The sequence below is a fragment of the Mixophyes fleayi genome, chromosome 4, assembly GCF_038048845.1.
Source record: "Mixophyes fleayi isolate aMixFle1 chromosome 4, aMixFle1.hap1, whole genome shotgun sequence".
In the NCBI taxonomy this organism is placed as follows: Eukaryota; Metazoa; Chordata; class Amphibia; order Anura; family Limnodynastidae; genus Mixophyes; species Mixophyes fleayi.
In genome coordinates this window covers 156,276,541-156,292,739 of record NC_134405.1, presented here as the reverse complement: position 1 = coordinate 156,292,739, position 16,199 = coordinate 156,276,541, and the positions used below count along the sequence as shown (strand labels likewise).

Here is a 16,199-nt window from a genome sequence, read left to right as displayed (position 1 = left end):
TTAACACCCTAAACCATATTTGTCCTTGAGGTTTCTGTAAATTCAGTTTAGCCTTCAACAGAACTGAAATGCTGTTTACAGTCTTACTTCAGCAGGTTTTACAACCTCAGTCAGGAAGTCACTTCTCTTCTCTACCACTGTTTTTCTGAAACATGAAATTATTTTTTTTTCAAGAAACTCTATGGTGTTTATAGATTTATTTAAATTTATCTTACCATGAGCTTTGAAAAGCAGCTTCTTAATCCTGTAATCGTCAATTTCTATGCTTATTACAATGATGGAAGAGAGGCAGCTAACTTAACGTCCCCCAGGCACCATGCATGTGTTAAGCTGCCTACATACAGGCAAATAATGTAGCTAACAATGATCACTGCAAGACTGAACCTGCTTGTAGGCAGATCCGATCACTGAGCAGTCTGGCCAGCGACCAGATCAAATTGCCCCTGTATTATTATGGTCAGTTGATGGCCAGGCAATAAAAGATAGAAATTAGCATCCCATCAAAGTCCATATTGATGTTTCATTGATCCCAATCAGATTTTAATTAAGATTGCTTGCCATTGGGCCATCCACAGAGTAGTTTGGGGCCTATTCAGTCTCAAACAAAAAAATCATCAGTCCAAATTGTTGCATGTGTGGGCAATGCTTGCAATTACTCTACTTGGCAATTCATTCACAGCTAATTCTAACAAATTACACAGGTTTAAACACATACTTATCACAGCTGTCAGGCCTATTCCCAGGAAAGTCAGCGGTGGTCTCCATATATGTTGCCACATTGGAAAATCCTGATGGTATTTGGTCCCATTCATCAAACTTGATCCCTGTGCCCAGTGAGTAGGTTCCTGCTGCACACTCTGTGCATAACTGGGTCTTAATTTCTAAGAAGTGTCCTGAATCACAAGAAAACGCTGCAAAACACAAACAACATAAGATATTGTCAATTAATTGGAATAAATAGCATTAGTCTCCATATCAGGATTACAAATGAATGAGGTATGCATAAGTAGAACTTAGCAAGGTAATATGCAATATATCTATTTACACTAACTAACAACAAGCCATAAATGGTTACTATATTTAGCAGATCACACTTATATTTTAACAAACTGGAAGATTACACGTGAATTTCAGTTCTCGTAGTTATTTAGAAAATCTCCCAGCTTGATTTTTATTTAAATGTTCAACTACAGACCATTCAGTCCTTCGGTGATAAAAGCCAAGTCGTGAGATGGCTTTCAGCATCAGGAACATGGGGGGCATATTTGAGGAAGGTGCGGTTGTCTCTTTAACCTGAAGCAAACATTTTCACCACTAAAATTCATAACATAGAATGTACTAAGCATATTCCACTATGTTAATTGGTTTCCAGGAGTTATACATAAATGACATTCTTTCAGACCTGAATTTCAGGTCATTCCTGCTGTGCTAGCAGAAAGTAATATTTCACGTGATGCACCAGACGTGTGTAAATTTGTAAAGAACAGCTTACGTTAACTGTTTATTTTATGTGTGCATTGTATATCCAACTGTTTTTTTACCTGACAAATCAGCCCATTTCATGTGCTACAGAGTCAAGTTTGAATGTGCAACATTAGGTATGGTGTTACAGTCTAACTAAAGTCCTGTATTGTAAGCAGCTATTGCTCCCATCCAGTAATTTTTTAAAAACTTAAAACATTTTTTTTAACAAATAACTTTCCTTACTAATCATAGTACTTTGGTGGGGGTTCCAACACCATTTGCTGTATTTAGCAGAGTCCTGACACTCACATCAGCTGATCAAATTCTGTGCTGCTTGGTGTTCTCGACAGTATGGGAAATATTCCACGGGGCTCTTACTGAAGGCGTTCAAACTGCTTAGATCTTTTCTACTAACAATTAAAGTGGACCTGTATTTACCGCACATAATTACATTGGTGTCTAGGATGAGATATACAGTGGTTTTTATATACTAGAATTTGAAATGAATGAGAAAGGGTTTGCAAAGTGCTTCACATATGATGACAGCTACAAAACTATCCTATGTCAACTACACGTTGAAAAAATATACACATGTTGGCAGGGAAGGGCTGGCAAGTTTAAGCCCGGTGGGGGGGGGGGGGGGGGCAAAACTCGACTCAGCAGCTTATTTTAATAGGAAAAAATGCAGGTGGCCCAGCGACCCCATCCAAGGTAGTACACTATGGGACAAATTCCCCCCTGCCCCCCAGCCCAGCCTGCCCCTGCATGTTGGTATTATACACTAGAATGTGTATACCAGTGCACTTTTATAAAAGTTCAAAATGAAAATGTGCACTGTGTATCTGAGATCTTCAGGAAACCATTGTTATGGACAAGTGGAGATAAAGAAAAAAGCTGTTGCAGAAACCGATCTAAATCAACATTTATAATAAAGTTCATTTACACTGTGAAACCATTTGAAGCTCCTGTACCTATATTACAGTATCTCCTTCTATTTACCTGCCCTTTGAGCAAGTTGTAGCAATCACTGTTACAACATTTTAAATAAGATAATATTACACATATGTAAGGTCTTGTACACACTGGGGTCAATTTGAAGCTTTTAACATGATAATGGAAAAAAATGAAAACATTTTTTTATTTCGCGGTTGTTCAGATTTTAATCACAGAATGTCCTGTTATTTGGAAATACTAAGGGGTAGAATTACTAAAACTTCTATCAAGGAAAGGTGAAGGTTTGCCCATAGCAGCCAATCAGATTTGAGGTATCATTTATTTAGCCCATTCTAGAAAACGATAGCTATAATCTGATTGGTTGCTATAGGCAACAAATCCAATTTCTCTTTTTAGAAGTATTAGTCAATCTACCCCTAATGTCATTCACAAAAGTGCAAAATGTGAGCACATGCAGCTTTTCTATTTGTGCAAATGTGACTAATTGCATAACTAGGATGAGGTAAATGCCTCATCCTAGTTTTTTGGAACTGTCCCCATAATATCAACCTGTGTTTACTTTTGCAGGATTGCAGGTTTTACTTGAATATTTATGATGAAAAAATATCTCTCAAAGTCCAGCCTACTACATACCTCCCTACTGTCCCTACTTAGGTGAGTCAGTCCAGATTTGATTGGATTTCTACCAGGGGAGGGCTGGCAAATTTTAGCCCAGGGGGGCAAGACTCAACTCAGCAGCTTATTAGGAATATTTTAAAGGAAAAAAAAATGCAGTTTGCCCAGCACAATGTAGCCCACTATGGGACTGAACCAGGAGGGTAGATGCACTCCTGCCCCCCCCAGCCAAGCCAAGCCTCATTTCTACTAGCCCTGGCTGTTATCCTGACTGCTAGGAATGCTGGGAGGTATATCCCGCTAACCATAGTGAGCGGATAGTACACACACTTGCCACTAATGTGCAGAGCATTACAAAAAGTCTTGTTAGGGGAGGGGAAAATCATGACACGCTCTTCAAAGTGAATGTGATCATACCTCCTTTTCATACGTGCAACTAAACAAAGTTCAATGTCCCAAAATAAAAAGTTTAGGACCACTTCGTTCATTAATGTCAACGATTACATTTTTCTATTTACTCTGAAAATACTGATCGCTTCAGTCTCATTTATCTGATAAAACATGAAAATGAGAGAACATCTATATTATATATGTCACTTTGTGTGTTTGAAGGATTTAGTGGGTTAAAATGCAGGTAGAAATGTAGTATGACCACTGATTACTACTAACCTCCTGAGTACCTGTAAAATTCAAGTCCTTTTTTGATGATGAAAATGTTCTGCACCTACCCCTTCCCTAAATAGGGAGAACCTCCATCTAATTCAGAATTCAAAGAATGCACCAGAGCCACTCTGATCCTCAAATGAGAAGATGCAAAACTTCACAGATGCTGGCACAAAAACCCACAAATACATCCACTTTCCTGTAAAACTGGCAGTATTTGCGCAAAAATAGACACAGAGCCTCAAATAGGGACATTTGCATTACACTTTAGTAACTATCCCTTACTGGCATGTGAGCATAACCATTATGGAACATAAACAAAACATTTACTAGCAGACAGTAAGTCAAAACATACAGTTAACTAATAGATACAATTAAATAATTACATTTGTTTCAGGACCCCAAATTACTATAAATAATACAATAGCTCACCAATTATGACCCTTTGGAATGCAGATTTAATTATTCCTAAAAATTTGACAGTTGCCTCATTAACACATCATCTATATAACAAAGGATTTTCAGAGAACTATAGGATGGTTTTCAGACCTCTGAATCTCTGCTCATTTGTGCTTGTCATTGCCTTTAAGTGTTATTAGACCTCTGTGTAACATAAAGGTCAACAATCTAAGTAATTGCAGAAAATGCAAGTAATTTATGACTGGATTTAATTTCATGAGACAGCGAATGGATGAACTGAAATGATGGCTTTAATAAGTTAAGCCTGCCTGTATGAATTACAATACTGAATGCCTTGTGGATGCTAGTCTTGCTAATAGAAAATACGTGTTCTACTTTAGACAGCAGGCATGTGGTTAGAGTGGAGGGGGGGTTGGTAGGTGTTGACATGACAACCACTAAGATGTCAAGTACCAGGAAACCAGAAGGCTCAGATTTCAAAAGAAATACACATCTAGAGATTTACAATAAAAATATAAATATATATTGCAATTGTGAATTGTAATCTTGTAATCTTTATATATTGTTTGATGGACACAGGTTTCCTGACTCCTCATTACTGACAATTAATAAGGCAAAATTAATACAAAAGATTTTTGGTCCTTAGTCAAAGTGACTGATAAATTAAAATACTTAAATATGTCATACAGACAAATATTAATAAGCATGCATTACTGTACATTACTGTTGTCATATCTCTCAAGTGTTTAGGTCGGACAGTCCTGATTTTATGGCTCTGTCCAGCCATCCCTCCCACAGACATATTAAGGGCCCTCTTAAGACCATCTTGGGCCCCCAGGCACAGCAGTGCACTGGGGCCCCTATATATACAAACAAACAAAAAATGATTATATATATATATATATATATGGGCCCTGCAGCCCAGGGGGGCCCGTCGGAGGAAGCCAAAAAAAAAAAACTGGAAAAAGAAAAGAAGAAAATACTTACCGTGCTGTCAGCTGGCGATCCGGCTCCCTCCATGGTCTCCTCCTCCGTCGCGTTCCGCAATGGATGTCGGGCGGGCGCGATGACGTCACGCCCGACATACACTGCGAGCCCAGGGGCCCACGATATTATTCAGGGACATTTATTCAGAACCTTCATACCCTCTTAATTAAAACGTTTAGGTGGACTAATCACTTCAGCTGTTATCTGTACTTGCGACCCCTTGCTGTTATGAATTCATATCTTGACCTTGATGAAAATAATGTACACAAACGTACACAAACTAATTGTACATAAGAAAGACCAGCAAGCGTGCAAAAGTTACCAATAAATATAAGCTTAATTGTATTGATAATTTAAATTTTTATTCCTCTGAGTGATTATGTAGGTAGGGCTCCTGCTTTGTCCGGGGGCCTATAATGCTGTTAAGATGGCCTTGATACTTGTGCCAACTATACAATTCAGAGAACATTCCGGTGACTACTATACAATTCAGAGAACATTCCGGTGACTACTATACAATACAGAGAGCATTATTCACAAACAGAAAGTATCAGACACACAACTTACCTTCAACTGAAACCTTGGATTTAACAACAAGTATAAACAGGCTGAGGTCATAGCACATATTTTTATTCACTCCAACCCTCTTATTTACCATCTCTTAGTTTGCTTTTATGTCCAGAACAGGAGGTGGACAATGTGCTGCTTCTAACAGCACCTCAAATTACTGCTACATCCATGTGGGGGGATGAAGACAGCAAACAGAATTCATAATTAAGGTCAAGGAAGTCCAATACTATTAGTTCACCTCCCCAGCCTGTCCTGATAATGCCATCAGATGTTATATCACTGATACCACCAGGTAGTGTGAAAAAGCAAAATCTAAAACTCTGATAACTCATTTTAATATGTTTTTGGCATAACGGAATTTCATTTTAGCAATTTAGCTGTAAATGTCCATGCATAATTTGGCCTAGCTAGTTATGTCTAATTATTGTCCCTCTAAACTCTCAACCATCTCTTATCCATACTTGCCAACTCTCCCGGAATGTCCGGGAGACACCCGCATTTAGTGTGAGTCTCACGGACTCCCGGGAGAGTGTGGCAATCTCCCGGATCTGCCCACTTCCTAGTGAAGTGGGCAAATTTAGGTCCAAAACGCCACGATTCACCGGGAATCGCTGTGTTTGGGGTCAAAATGACGCTATTTTTCAGAGCCCTGCCCCCTGCACGCCCACCTTCCCCGGCAGGCTCCCGGACCATACTTACTATAAGTTGGCAAGTATGCAGCCCAAAAAAATAATTAAAAATCCTTTTCAAACAGATACACAAGCAACAATGTAAAGTCACAGAGCAGAGGTTTGCACTTCACAGTGCTATTTTTTAGTTTTGTAAATGACCCCTTGTGCAGTTTCATGTTGATATGAAGACACAAGGATGCAGATTGCAGAAATAATGGCAACACGGAGGTACATTATATAAGTGTAGAGAAATTTTTATCAGAATGACTAGCAATTTCTGTCAATGTAATAATTGCCATGAGAACTGAACTGTGTGACTTCAAAGTACAGTACCCAAATATGCACACGCACACACACACTTTTCACCATGCAATGTCCTTCTCTCCAAGTTATAGTTACAAGTTATCATTTGAAGATGTTCTACAGGATGGGCTTGTTGTAATTGTATATATATTTAGACAAAACAAAAAACAGATTCTTAGAATTTAACTCTTCCTTTTCAAACATTACTTCCACTTCTATCTGATATTATTTTCAAATATAATATTATGCCTCTTCTCCATCTTGTCTAGTCTGCGCCCTAGTTACACCTTTAATAGTACATAATAAAATAAAAATGGAACTAATATGAATTAGGGTCAAAAGTCCAATTCAGTATATCTGCCTATAAAACCTGGATTAAAGAGGCTTAACTGTAACATAAACAGATGTCTGGGTGCTGCATGTTCTCCAGTGCTACACACTCTGTGTTTGCAAGGCATACAGCAGGCAGGTCAGAATAAATTGGGATAGTTTAGGCCATTGTTGATGGGAAAGGCCAAGTGCCTTTTTTATCCTTCCACCTTCCCCTACATCTCCCTACTATTTGGAACAGTCAAAGTCAAGGTTCTGTGCAGGCCAGTAAGATTCTTCCACGCCAAACCGTCATGATGAGATTGGAAATGGCCTTCTCCAAACTTTTGCTGCAGAGTTGGACACATACAATTTTCTAGAATGTCATTGTATGCTGTAGCATTAAGATTTCCATTTACTGGAACTAAGGGGATCAGGCCAAACCATGAAAACAGCCCAAGACCATTATTCCTCCTCCACCAAACTGTACAGTTGGCAGTACACTTTTGGCTTAGAAATGTCCTACTGGCCTCCACCAAATAAACCCAGACTTGTCCGAGATACTGCCAGATAGTGAAGCATGATTTTGTCACTCCAGAAAATGCATAGCACTGCTCCAGAGTCCAGTGGTGGTTTGCATTACACCACTCCAGTTGACATTTGGCATTTCATATGGTGATCTGAGACCTGTGTGCGGCTTCTCAAACACAATCCATGAAGCTCCCGACAAAGAGTTCTTATGCTGACGTTGCTACCAAAGGCAGTTTGGAACTTAGCAGTGAATGTTGCAACCAAGGACAGATGATTTTTATGCGCTCCTTGCTTCATCATTAGCATTCTGTGAGTTTGTATGCCCTAACGCTTCACCTCTGTACTGTGGTGAGGGATGGAAGCATTTACTGTGATGAGGGAGGGGGGAGGCATGTACTGTGATGAGGGAGAGGAGCATTTACTGTGATGAGGGAGGGATGGAGGCATGTACTGTGATGAGGGAGGGATGGAGGCATGTACTGTGATGAGGGAGGGGTGGAGGCATGTACTGTGTTGAAGGAGGAGGGAGGCATGTACTGTGATGAGAGAAGGGGGAGGCATGTACTGTGATAAGGGAGAACAGCATTTACTGTGATGAGGGAGGGGTGGAGGCATGTATTGTGTTGAAGGATGAGGGAGACATGTACTGTGATGAGGGATGGGAGCATTTACTGTGATGAGGGAGGGGGGGAGGAATGTACTGTGACAAGGGAGTGGGAGCATGTACTGTGAGAGGGGGAGGCATGTACTGTGATGAGAGAGGGGGGAGGCCTGTACTGTGATGAGGGATGGGAGCATTTACTGTGATGAGGGAGGAGGGCATGTACTGTAATGAGGGGGGACGTTTACTGTGATGGGGAGGGGCATGTACTGTGCTGAGGGTGGAGAGCATGTACTGTGATGAAGGAAAAATAGTATTTACTGTTATGAGGGCGGGGGGCATGTATGGTGAAGAGGGAGGGGGCATGTAAAGCGAAGGGGGCGGGGAGCCTGCCAGATTAATTTGTACTGAGTCCCACAGTTTATGATGGCAGCCATGGTGATATGTGCCAGGAGTAGACAAACTGTCTTGCTTAATCCTCCTGTACAAAAACATAGCACCCATCAGATGCCACTACATAAATCTAACTATGGGATAGGGGCTAATGCTTTAGCTTCTGAAACAGAACTTTACAAAAATGATATGCTGAGGGCAAAGGGAGAAAAGTCGCACAGTGCCGAGACACAGATTGTATGCCTCTTCTCTACACTCTCTCGAGGCAGTGTCGGGACGTTATGATGATGTCATTGAGATCCCATAGTGACCGCAAATATAGAATATAACATTCTCATATAGCGGTTCTCTAATATAGAACTGGCAAATCCAATCAAGTAAGCTAACTGATAGAGACAAAAAGGGTGGGGGGAGCAAATCTAGATCAGTAGGTCAAAAAGGCAGGGAATGGCAGACGTAGACAGATTTGGTTGTTGGTCATGACACGCATCACAAGAATTGCATTTAAATTGTAAATAATATATTAAATTACAGTTGTCTGCAGTTATGCATTCTCTATAAACATGTGGAAAGGTACAAAGAACTATGCTGAATAATAAACTCTGGTTCAAACAATTGCAGATATTTTGAAAATGAGCATGGCAATTTTTACAACCTTTTGGCAAAATACCAATCAAGTAGTAGCAATACATTTAATAGAGCATGATTCAGCAGCACATAACAGTTTATACATGGTTAAGATGACTCCATTATCTAAAAAGTTAGAAATTGTATTACTAAAAATATTTATCTGATGAAAAATAAATTGGCTCAAACAAAAGATTAGAGATACTTATCATAAAAAAGCGGTAAAGTGATACAATTGTCAACTTACTGCAATCTTTTCCTTTGACTGGATCTGGCAATCCAGCACATGGCTTTTCTGGGTTCGGTATAGCAACTCTCCACCTGGATCCAGTACTATCACATTCTGTGTATTCATAATGATAGTCACCCTGAAAAATTCACCAACATAATAATTAGGTTATTGCATATTATCTGTCTGGTTAATGTGCAGTATAGACATGAGGATACATCCAATTAGATTTAGACAATTTAGCTCAACGTGAAATAAGGAAGAGATGAGCTGATGAGCTATTGGGGGGTGGTGAGCGTGTGGACAAATCACAAGCCACAAACAAATTGTGATTGGTCCTCCCACTCACACTTCCCTCTGCCTCTATTTAAAGTCGGCTAACAAAATTATATTTTCCGGTTCTGTATTACACAAAATTATTATATGTATTACAGACCTGGCAGAGTCTCAGGAAATTCGGCTGCATGTAGCAGCTCCTGGGGCTCCATAAAGGGGTAGGGGGTACATTAGGAAGATATTTTACCTTTTTTTCGTAATCACTTTATGTAAGCTATAAAGTTATACAAATTATTTTAAAAATACTGTGAATAAAGTTTAGGGTTTCAAACTGAAAAACAAAAACCAAATAGAGCCATTTCTCTAAAACATTAGTGTATGCAACCCTGCAGGGGCTAGTCTTAATGAATCCTGTACTTTAAGGTGTACAAATGGTCTTAAATCAAACTAATATAAAAATGCACATCTACAAAGCAGTTAACACAATGTACTGCATACCCGACAAAACTGGTAAGATTGCAGACAAACTAAGCAACTTTAAAATATTTTTTTAGAAATGAAAAGTTTTATATATTATTTAATATTTATATAAAATCTACTGTGAAATAAATCTTAAGCCATTAAGAGGGAGAAATCAATTTGGAGGAATGATTCGCTGGACACCACCACCATATCCAGTTGTGCTTATTATTGGGTACTATGGTACCCGAACATCACAGCTTTTCCTGTGCACTTCTGTGGGGTGTGAGGAAAAATCTGTGATGTTAAATCCCCGCAGAGTGTCTTTGCGACTGTTAAGAGAAAATTTGGATTCCCCCCTAAGTAAAGTGGCACTGATGCTTCATGCCAGAACTCTATGGACAGGAACAATTATTCCTAAAATCACTATATCCTAGTAGTGACATTTCAAATAACAAAATAAAATCAAATTGGGTATCATCATTAGCTATTTATATAGCGCCACTTATTCTACAGCACTGTACAGAGAACTCATATCACTCCCTGCCCCATTGGAGTTTACAATCTAAATTCCCTAACACACACACACACAGACAGAAAGAGACTAGGGTCAATTTGATAGCAGCCAATTAACCTACCAGTATGATTTTGGAGTATAGGAGGAAACCGGAGCACCTGGAGGAAACCCACACAAACGCGGGTAGAACATACAAACTCCACACAGATAAGGTCATGGTGGGGAATCAAACTCATGACCTCAGTGCTGTGAGGCAGAAGTGCTAACCACTAAGCCACACAGTGCTGCCCACCACTTTTTTATCTAAAAAACAAAACCTCAGATATAAATTTTGATTGGAATACACAGATATAGGACTTTGAAATCAGACAAACATCATGATTGAGTACTTGTTAAACGATTGTGCTGTTCGCTTCTAAGTACAACACCCCACTACAAATGTACAATATACTGGAAGTTATTCAGTTGTGATCTGCGATTTAATATTAACTTTATTTGAAATTACTATTATAGCACACATACACCCCCCCCCCCCCCTCTACAACAATCTAGTCTGACAGACAAGGAATGAACAAACAGAGAGTGACCTAAGCACTTACTTACTACACTAAAAGCTTAAAACACCTGCAAAACCCTGAAGAAGTCAATTTAGAATGGGAGCATAAATACCATAGCTAATACAGATCAATAAGTAGCATGTTTTCATTAACTATATATGCCACAGAATTCCCGTCATATTTTTTTTAACCATGCATCTACTAAGTTTCATTAAGATAACATTAGTGGCTGCTGAGGGCTAGTCCTTACAAAAGTCAACTTTACTTGTAACGGACAGAGCGATCAAATCAGGACTGTTGTGCCTTAATGAGGACAGTAGGATAGGTATGGATAAGTAAATAATAAACAGCTGCTTTGCAAGCATGATTACACTGCTTGTTGAATGTACTGTATAATAAATAGAGAAAACACAGCATTCTGCTAGCCAGACACAGTCTGAGTATTGGCTGGCTTTTTGATGATGAGTAAAGGAATAGGATACAAATGGGCAGCATTTTTAGATTTGATCCAACTGATTGCACTGCAGTCTCACTGCCTCAGAGTGACTCGGTAATTGGAATAGGCAAAGCACTGTGTCTGGAAATATAATAACAACTCAACAGTGCCAAACGATGGCATCACTTTCCTATCAGACACTGCACAAAGATGCACATGAAAAAAAGTTTCATTTCTGGCTTATGGGATTGTTTACATACAATTTGCCACTATATATACACAATGTGTAATAAACACATATGTAAAAGTAGATACACTTGGACAAATTATTAGAAATGTTGCATGTTTTGCATATCGAGAGTTGCCAGCAAGTGCACCATGCACATTCACTGTCACAGGTAAGCAGTTGTGACCACGCTCAGCCTGTTGCTACACCACTGTCAAACTGCAACTGTTACTAAATGCATTAGTTGAGAGACCATATAATAAAGACAATCAAGCACTCCAAGCCAGGGGCGGATTGGGAACTTAAAGTGGCCCTGGAAAAAAATTATTGAAGTGGCCTCATGTCGGCGGGACCAAAATAACTGTAGGCGGGGCCAACACAAAATAAGGCAGGATTTAGAACTACAGGAATTTGGTTGTAGTAACATTTAGGAAAACCTAGATGTGATGACTTTACACACAGTGAGTCATCTCTAAAGCCATGCAGGGCAAATGTAGAGCATACTATAGGCAGCCCCCTCTTAGTATAGTATAGTATAGGTAGCCCCCCAATAGTATAGTATAGGTAGCCCCCCTTAGTATAGTATAGTATAGGTTGCCCCCCTTAGTATAGTATAGGTAGCCCCCCTTAGTATAGTATAGTATAGTATAGGTAACCCACCTTAGTATAGTATAGGTAGCTCCCCTTAGTATAGTATAGGCAGCCACCCCTTAGTATAGTATAGGCAGCCCCCCTTAGTATAGTATAGTATAGGTAGCTCCCCTTAGTATAGTATAGGTAGCCCCCCTTAGTATAGTATAGGCAGCCCCCCTTAGTATAGTATAGACAGCCACCCCTTAGTATAGTATAGGCAGCCCCCCTTAGTATAGCATAGTATACTAAGCCCCCCTCACTTCAGTTGCTCTTAGCAGCGTCTCTTCTCACATCAGGCAGACAGGAAGTGAAGTCAGACTTCCTGTCTGCCGAACAGCACCGTGAGAGCCTAGCAATTGGCTGCCTGTTGCTGCCCACTGAACACCAATATTTTAGATTGCTTTCCTGTACATGCCCCCCCCCCCGCCGCATCCAAACGCGCCCCCCCCTCCCCCCTCCCCCCCTGGAAAATCTGAGGTGGCCTCGTTAGGCCATCGGCCTACCGGGAAACTTCCCTGTAAGGTCTATAGCCAATCCGCCCCTGCTCCAAGCACACACATAGCAATATCACTAGCTCAATATGTAAATCTAATAGCCTGTTTCATTAGGTGCTAGCGAAAAGAGCAATGCAATTTTTCTTATCACATTATGGTCACAAAGAATTTCCCCATAATGTAACATTTGATTAACTCATTTGCCCAACTAAATTGATTGTTCTGGAGATATCTAATATAATGCAATTATTTTCCTGGCTAGCAATATATACAGCTAGTGTCATATTTAGCCATTTTACCTCCTCACAATCAACCCAAAATACAGATTAGATATGTTTGGTAATTTTACAGTATATTTATATAAATTATATCATTATATTTTTTTACAGATCTAAATTTAATGTATTAGTGCATTCTCTATAATCATCCACATCTTCCCCTGAACAGGATAATGGTTTATAATATGACCGATGAATAATATATGATTGTGTTTGTCTATACTTGGATACCAAGGCAACATTTTTTAGCATCACTCTGCAGCTAATCTCTCACTGGACTGTGGATGATAATTTAATACAATAATTATTGAAAACAGGAAAAAGCAAGTACAAAAAATGGGTGTGACTGTGAATAGACTACATTTGCAAATATCCCAATCTTACCAGGGAAGAGATCACACTGAAGCCATTAAGCAGGAAACATGTTTCATCTCCAGGAAACAGATGAGAATACAAGGTTTGCAGGTGTATAGACTGCAGAGAGTCTCTCATGGATTGTTATGTATATACTGAAAGCCAGGCTATATAATAACACTCTATTTGAATAGCAGACAGATACAGTGATAGATACATCTCTGCACTGGTTCCCAAAGAATTTGAAAAAAGAGGTGGTTAAACTGTTCAAACTATTCATTGATAGCTACAAGATCAGTTTGAAGGATTCTTTGGGGATAAAAGTATGTCCCACAGTACAGCCCCAGGCAACAAAGGTTCCGAATGTTCTTTATGATAGGCTGTCTATTGCTTTAACTATTAAAACAAATAGATCATACATTTTAGAATAAAATAAATATTGTGTCTTTTAATACATTTGACATTTCTTACCCATTATTGTGACTTTTGATGAGATTTTCAGGTTAAAAAGTGAAAAGGGTTTTCCAAAAAAACTCATGTGACAGATATAAGGCTGGGTACACACTACAGGGTTGTCAGCCAACTATCAGGCCATCACACAATAAACGACTGTTCGATCCGACATCGCATCAGTGTGTACGCTCCAACGAGGAACGAATATCATTCCAAAGCACATCGTAACGTTTCATTTCATTTTTAAACTGAAATAAAAATCTTGTTCATAGATGGAATAATGTTGTTCCAATTCTGCAGTGTGTATGAACTCAGGACCAATGGTGTCCATAGATCTCTATGGAGGGTGCAGAGTCATGATCTTTTCAGCGGATGGTTATGACAGAAGAAGAAGAAGAGCACAGATCTGACGGTAAATAGTGTAAATTATCAAAAGTGTGTACACATGAATCAGCATGCTGATCGGGACTTTTTTTTCTTCAGTTATTATTAAAATTGTTACTATACCGCTTTCGGATAAATTTTCTGTAGTGTGTACCCAGTCTTATTAGCCAATTTCTACTGGTGATCTGTGATTTAGACATGTAAACCATAGGTGCCTACTCTCCCGGAATGTCCGGAGACTGACAAATTTTTGGGAGTTCTCCCGGACTTCCGAGAAAGCAGGCAAACCTCCCGGATCCAGCTATCTCCGTTGGTGAAGTGGATGGTGGCTGGGCTAAATGCATCATCGTGGCTGCGATTGGACAAAATTGTCAAAGATTGACAAGGGCGGGACCTAACACAATTTGTGTGGCTACCAGTGGCGGATCCAGGGGGGGGCGATCGGGGCAATCGCCCCCCCTAGCAGACACTTGCTGCCGACGGCTGCACAGTATGTGCAGGTCCTTCCAGCCGTGACAGGCAGGGACGGTGTGCTGTCCAGCTGCTCTGACTGTGTTTAAAACACAATCAGAACAGCCGGACAGCACACTGTCACTGCCTGTCACAGCTGGACAGACCTGCACATAGTGTGCAGCCGTCGGCAGCCTAAGATGTTAGAAAGGGGGCGGGGCCTAAATCACCCCCCCTAAATTGCCCGGGGTACAACAGTTTTCTAGATCCGCCCCTGGTGGCTACGCCCCCTTGACAGACACCCTCCTGGACAGCTTCCTTGAAAAGTCGACAAGTATGATGTAAACACTTTTACGACCAGCTAGGTAAGGTTCTCCACACCCCCACTTATTGTATTCAAAGTGTCAACAAATCAACTTGAGTAGTAAGAGCTGTAGATGTGTTATAAATATGTAATAAATGTGATTGAAAGATAACCGCTATCAGCCTGTGCGGCCGTCTTGTTACCACACTAACAGGCCCCAATATAACCTGTATGGAACCCAGCCAAACAGCCTGTGCACTGAACTACCAGATCTCGTCCAATTTTGAAAATTACATGTATGGGCAAATTGGATCTGAGCATTGGGGTCGAGTAAATGGATCGGCCCATTTTGTGACCTTTATATTTTGCTTTTTTTGTTCACAGTTGTAATGGATGCAATGCATTGTGAAGCTGTGAGTGCTGCTCTAGTATACTGAACTCTTAGGTCTACATTTCCCATTCTCTGATGTCATAGGATTAACGTTCATTGATGGTGTACAATAGCTTTTCTGCTAAAAACCCACGTCAACAAAGCATATCTGTTCATGTTCATTATGCAGAACTGATAGACAGGGCAGGTCAGATTATTTTACCAGTTTAAGACTGTAGATTTAGCTATTTCTAGAACAACTAAATTCCCAGCTTTGCAAATCAATCCTTTCTATTACTATTCCTTAGTTTGTCCAATTTCCAGATCACAACATATTTTGAGGACAGTGCTGAGTTTAAGTCATCAGTGAGGTGTTTTCACAGAATAAAGATCTAAAAAAATAATCAAAAATTAATCTTATTAATGGTCCTAACCAGATATATAGCATAAATACCTCATAGTAGAAAATACCATATTTAACATATTTATGCCATACAAAGAAACCCTGTAAAACAAGACCTTCCCAAACAGATGGAAGCTGATTAAAATTGCTAGCTGTCGCATCTATGCTGTGTATCCTGGTGACGAACCAAAAGAACAGAGATTGTAAGGACATAAATAGCATTGCTGCTAGGTCACAGAACAAAGTTTTTTTCCTATTAACTTATTTA

The 16,199-nt window shown here is 39.8% G+C and overlaps 1 protein-coding gene across 1 annotated transcript in view; it reads right to left on the bottom strand.

Moving 5' to 3' along the window:
• Positions 1 to 16,199, bottom strand: part of ELAPOR2 (endosome-lysosome associated apoptosis and autophagy regulator family member 2) — a 72,268-nt gene that overhangs the window by 39,169 nt on the left and 16,900 nt on the right. The window contains exons 2-3 of the mRNA XM_075208690.1: positions 9,356 to 9,476; positions 716 to 911 (exon numbers count right to left, since the gene is read on the bottom strand). Coding sequence (XP_075064791.1) covers positions 716 to 911; positions 9,356 to 9,476 — 317 coding nt within the window. The remainder of the gene's footprint in view (positions 1 to 715; positions 912 to 9,355; positions 9,477 to 16,199) is intronic.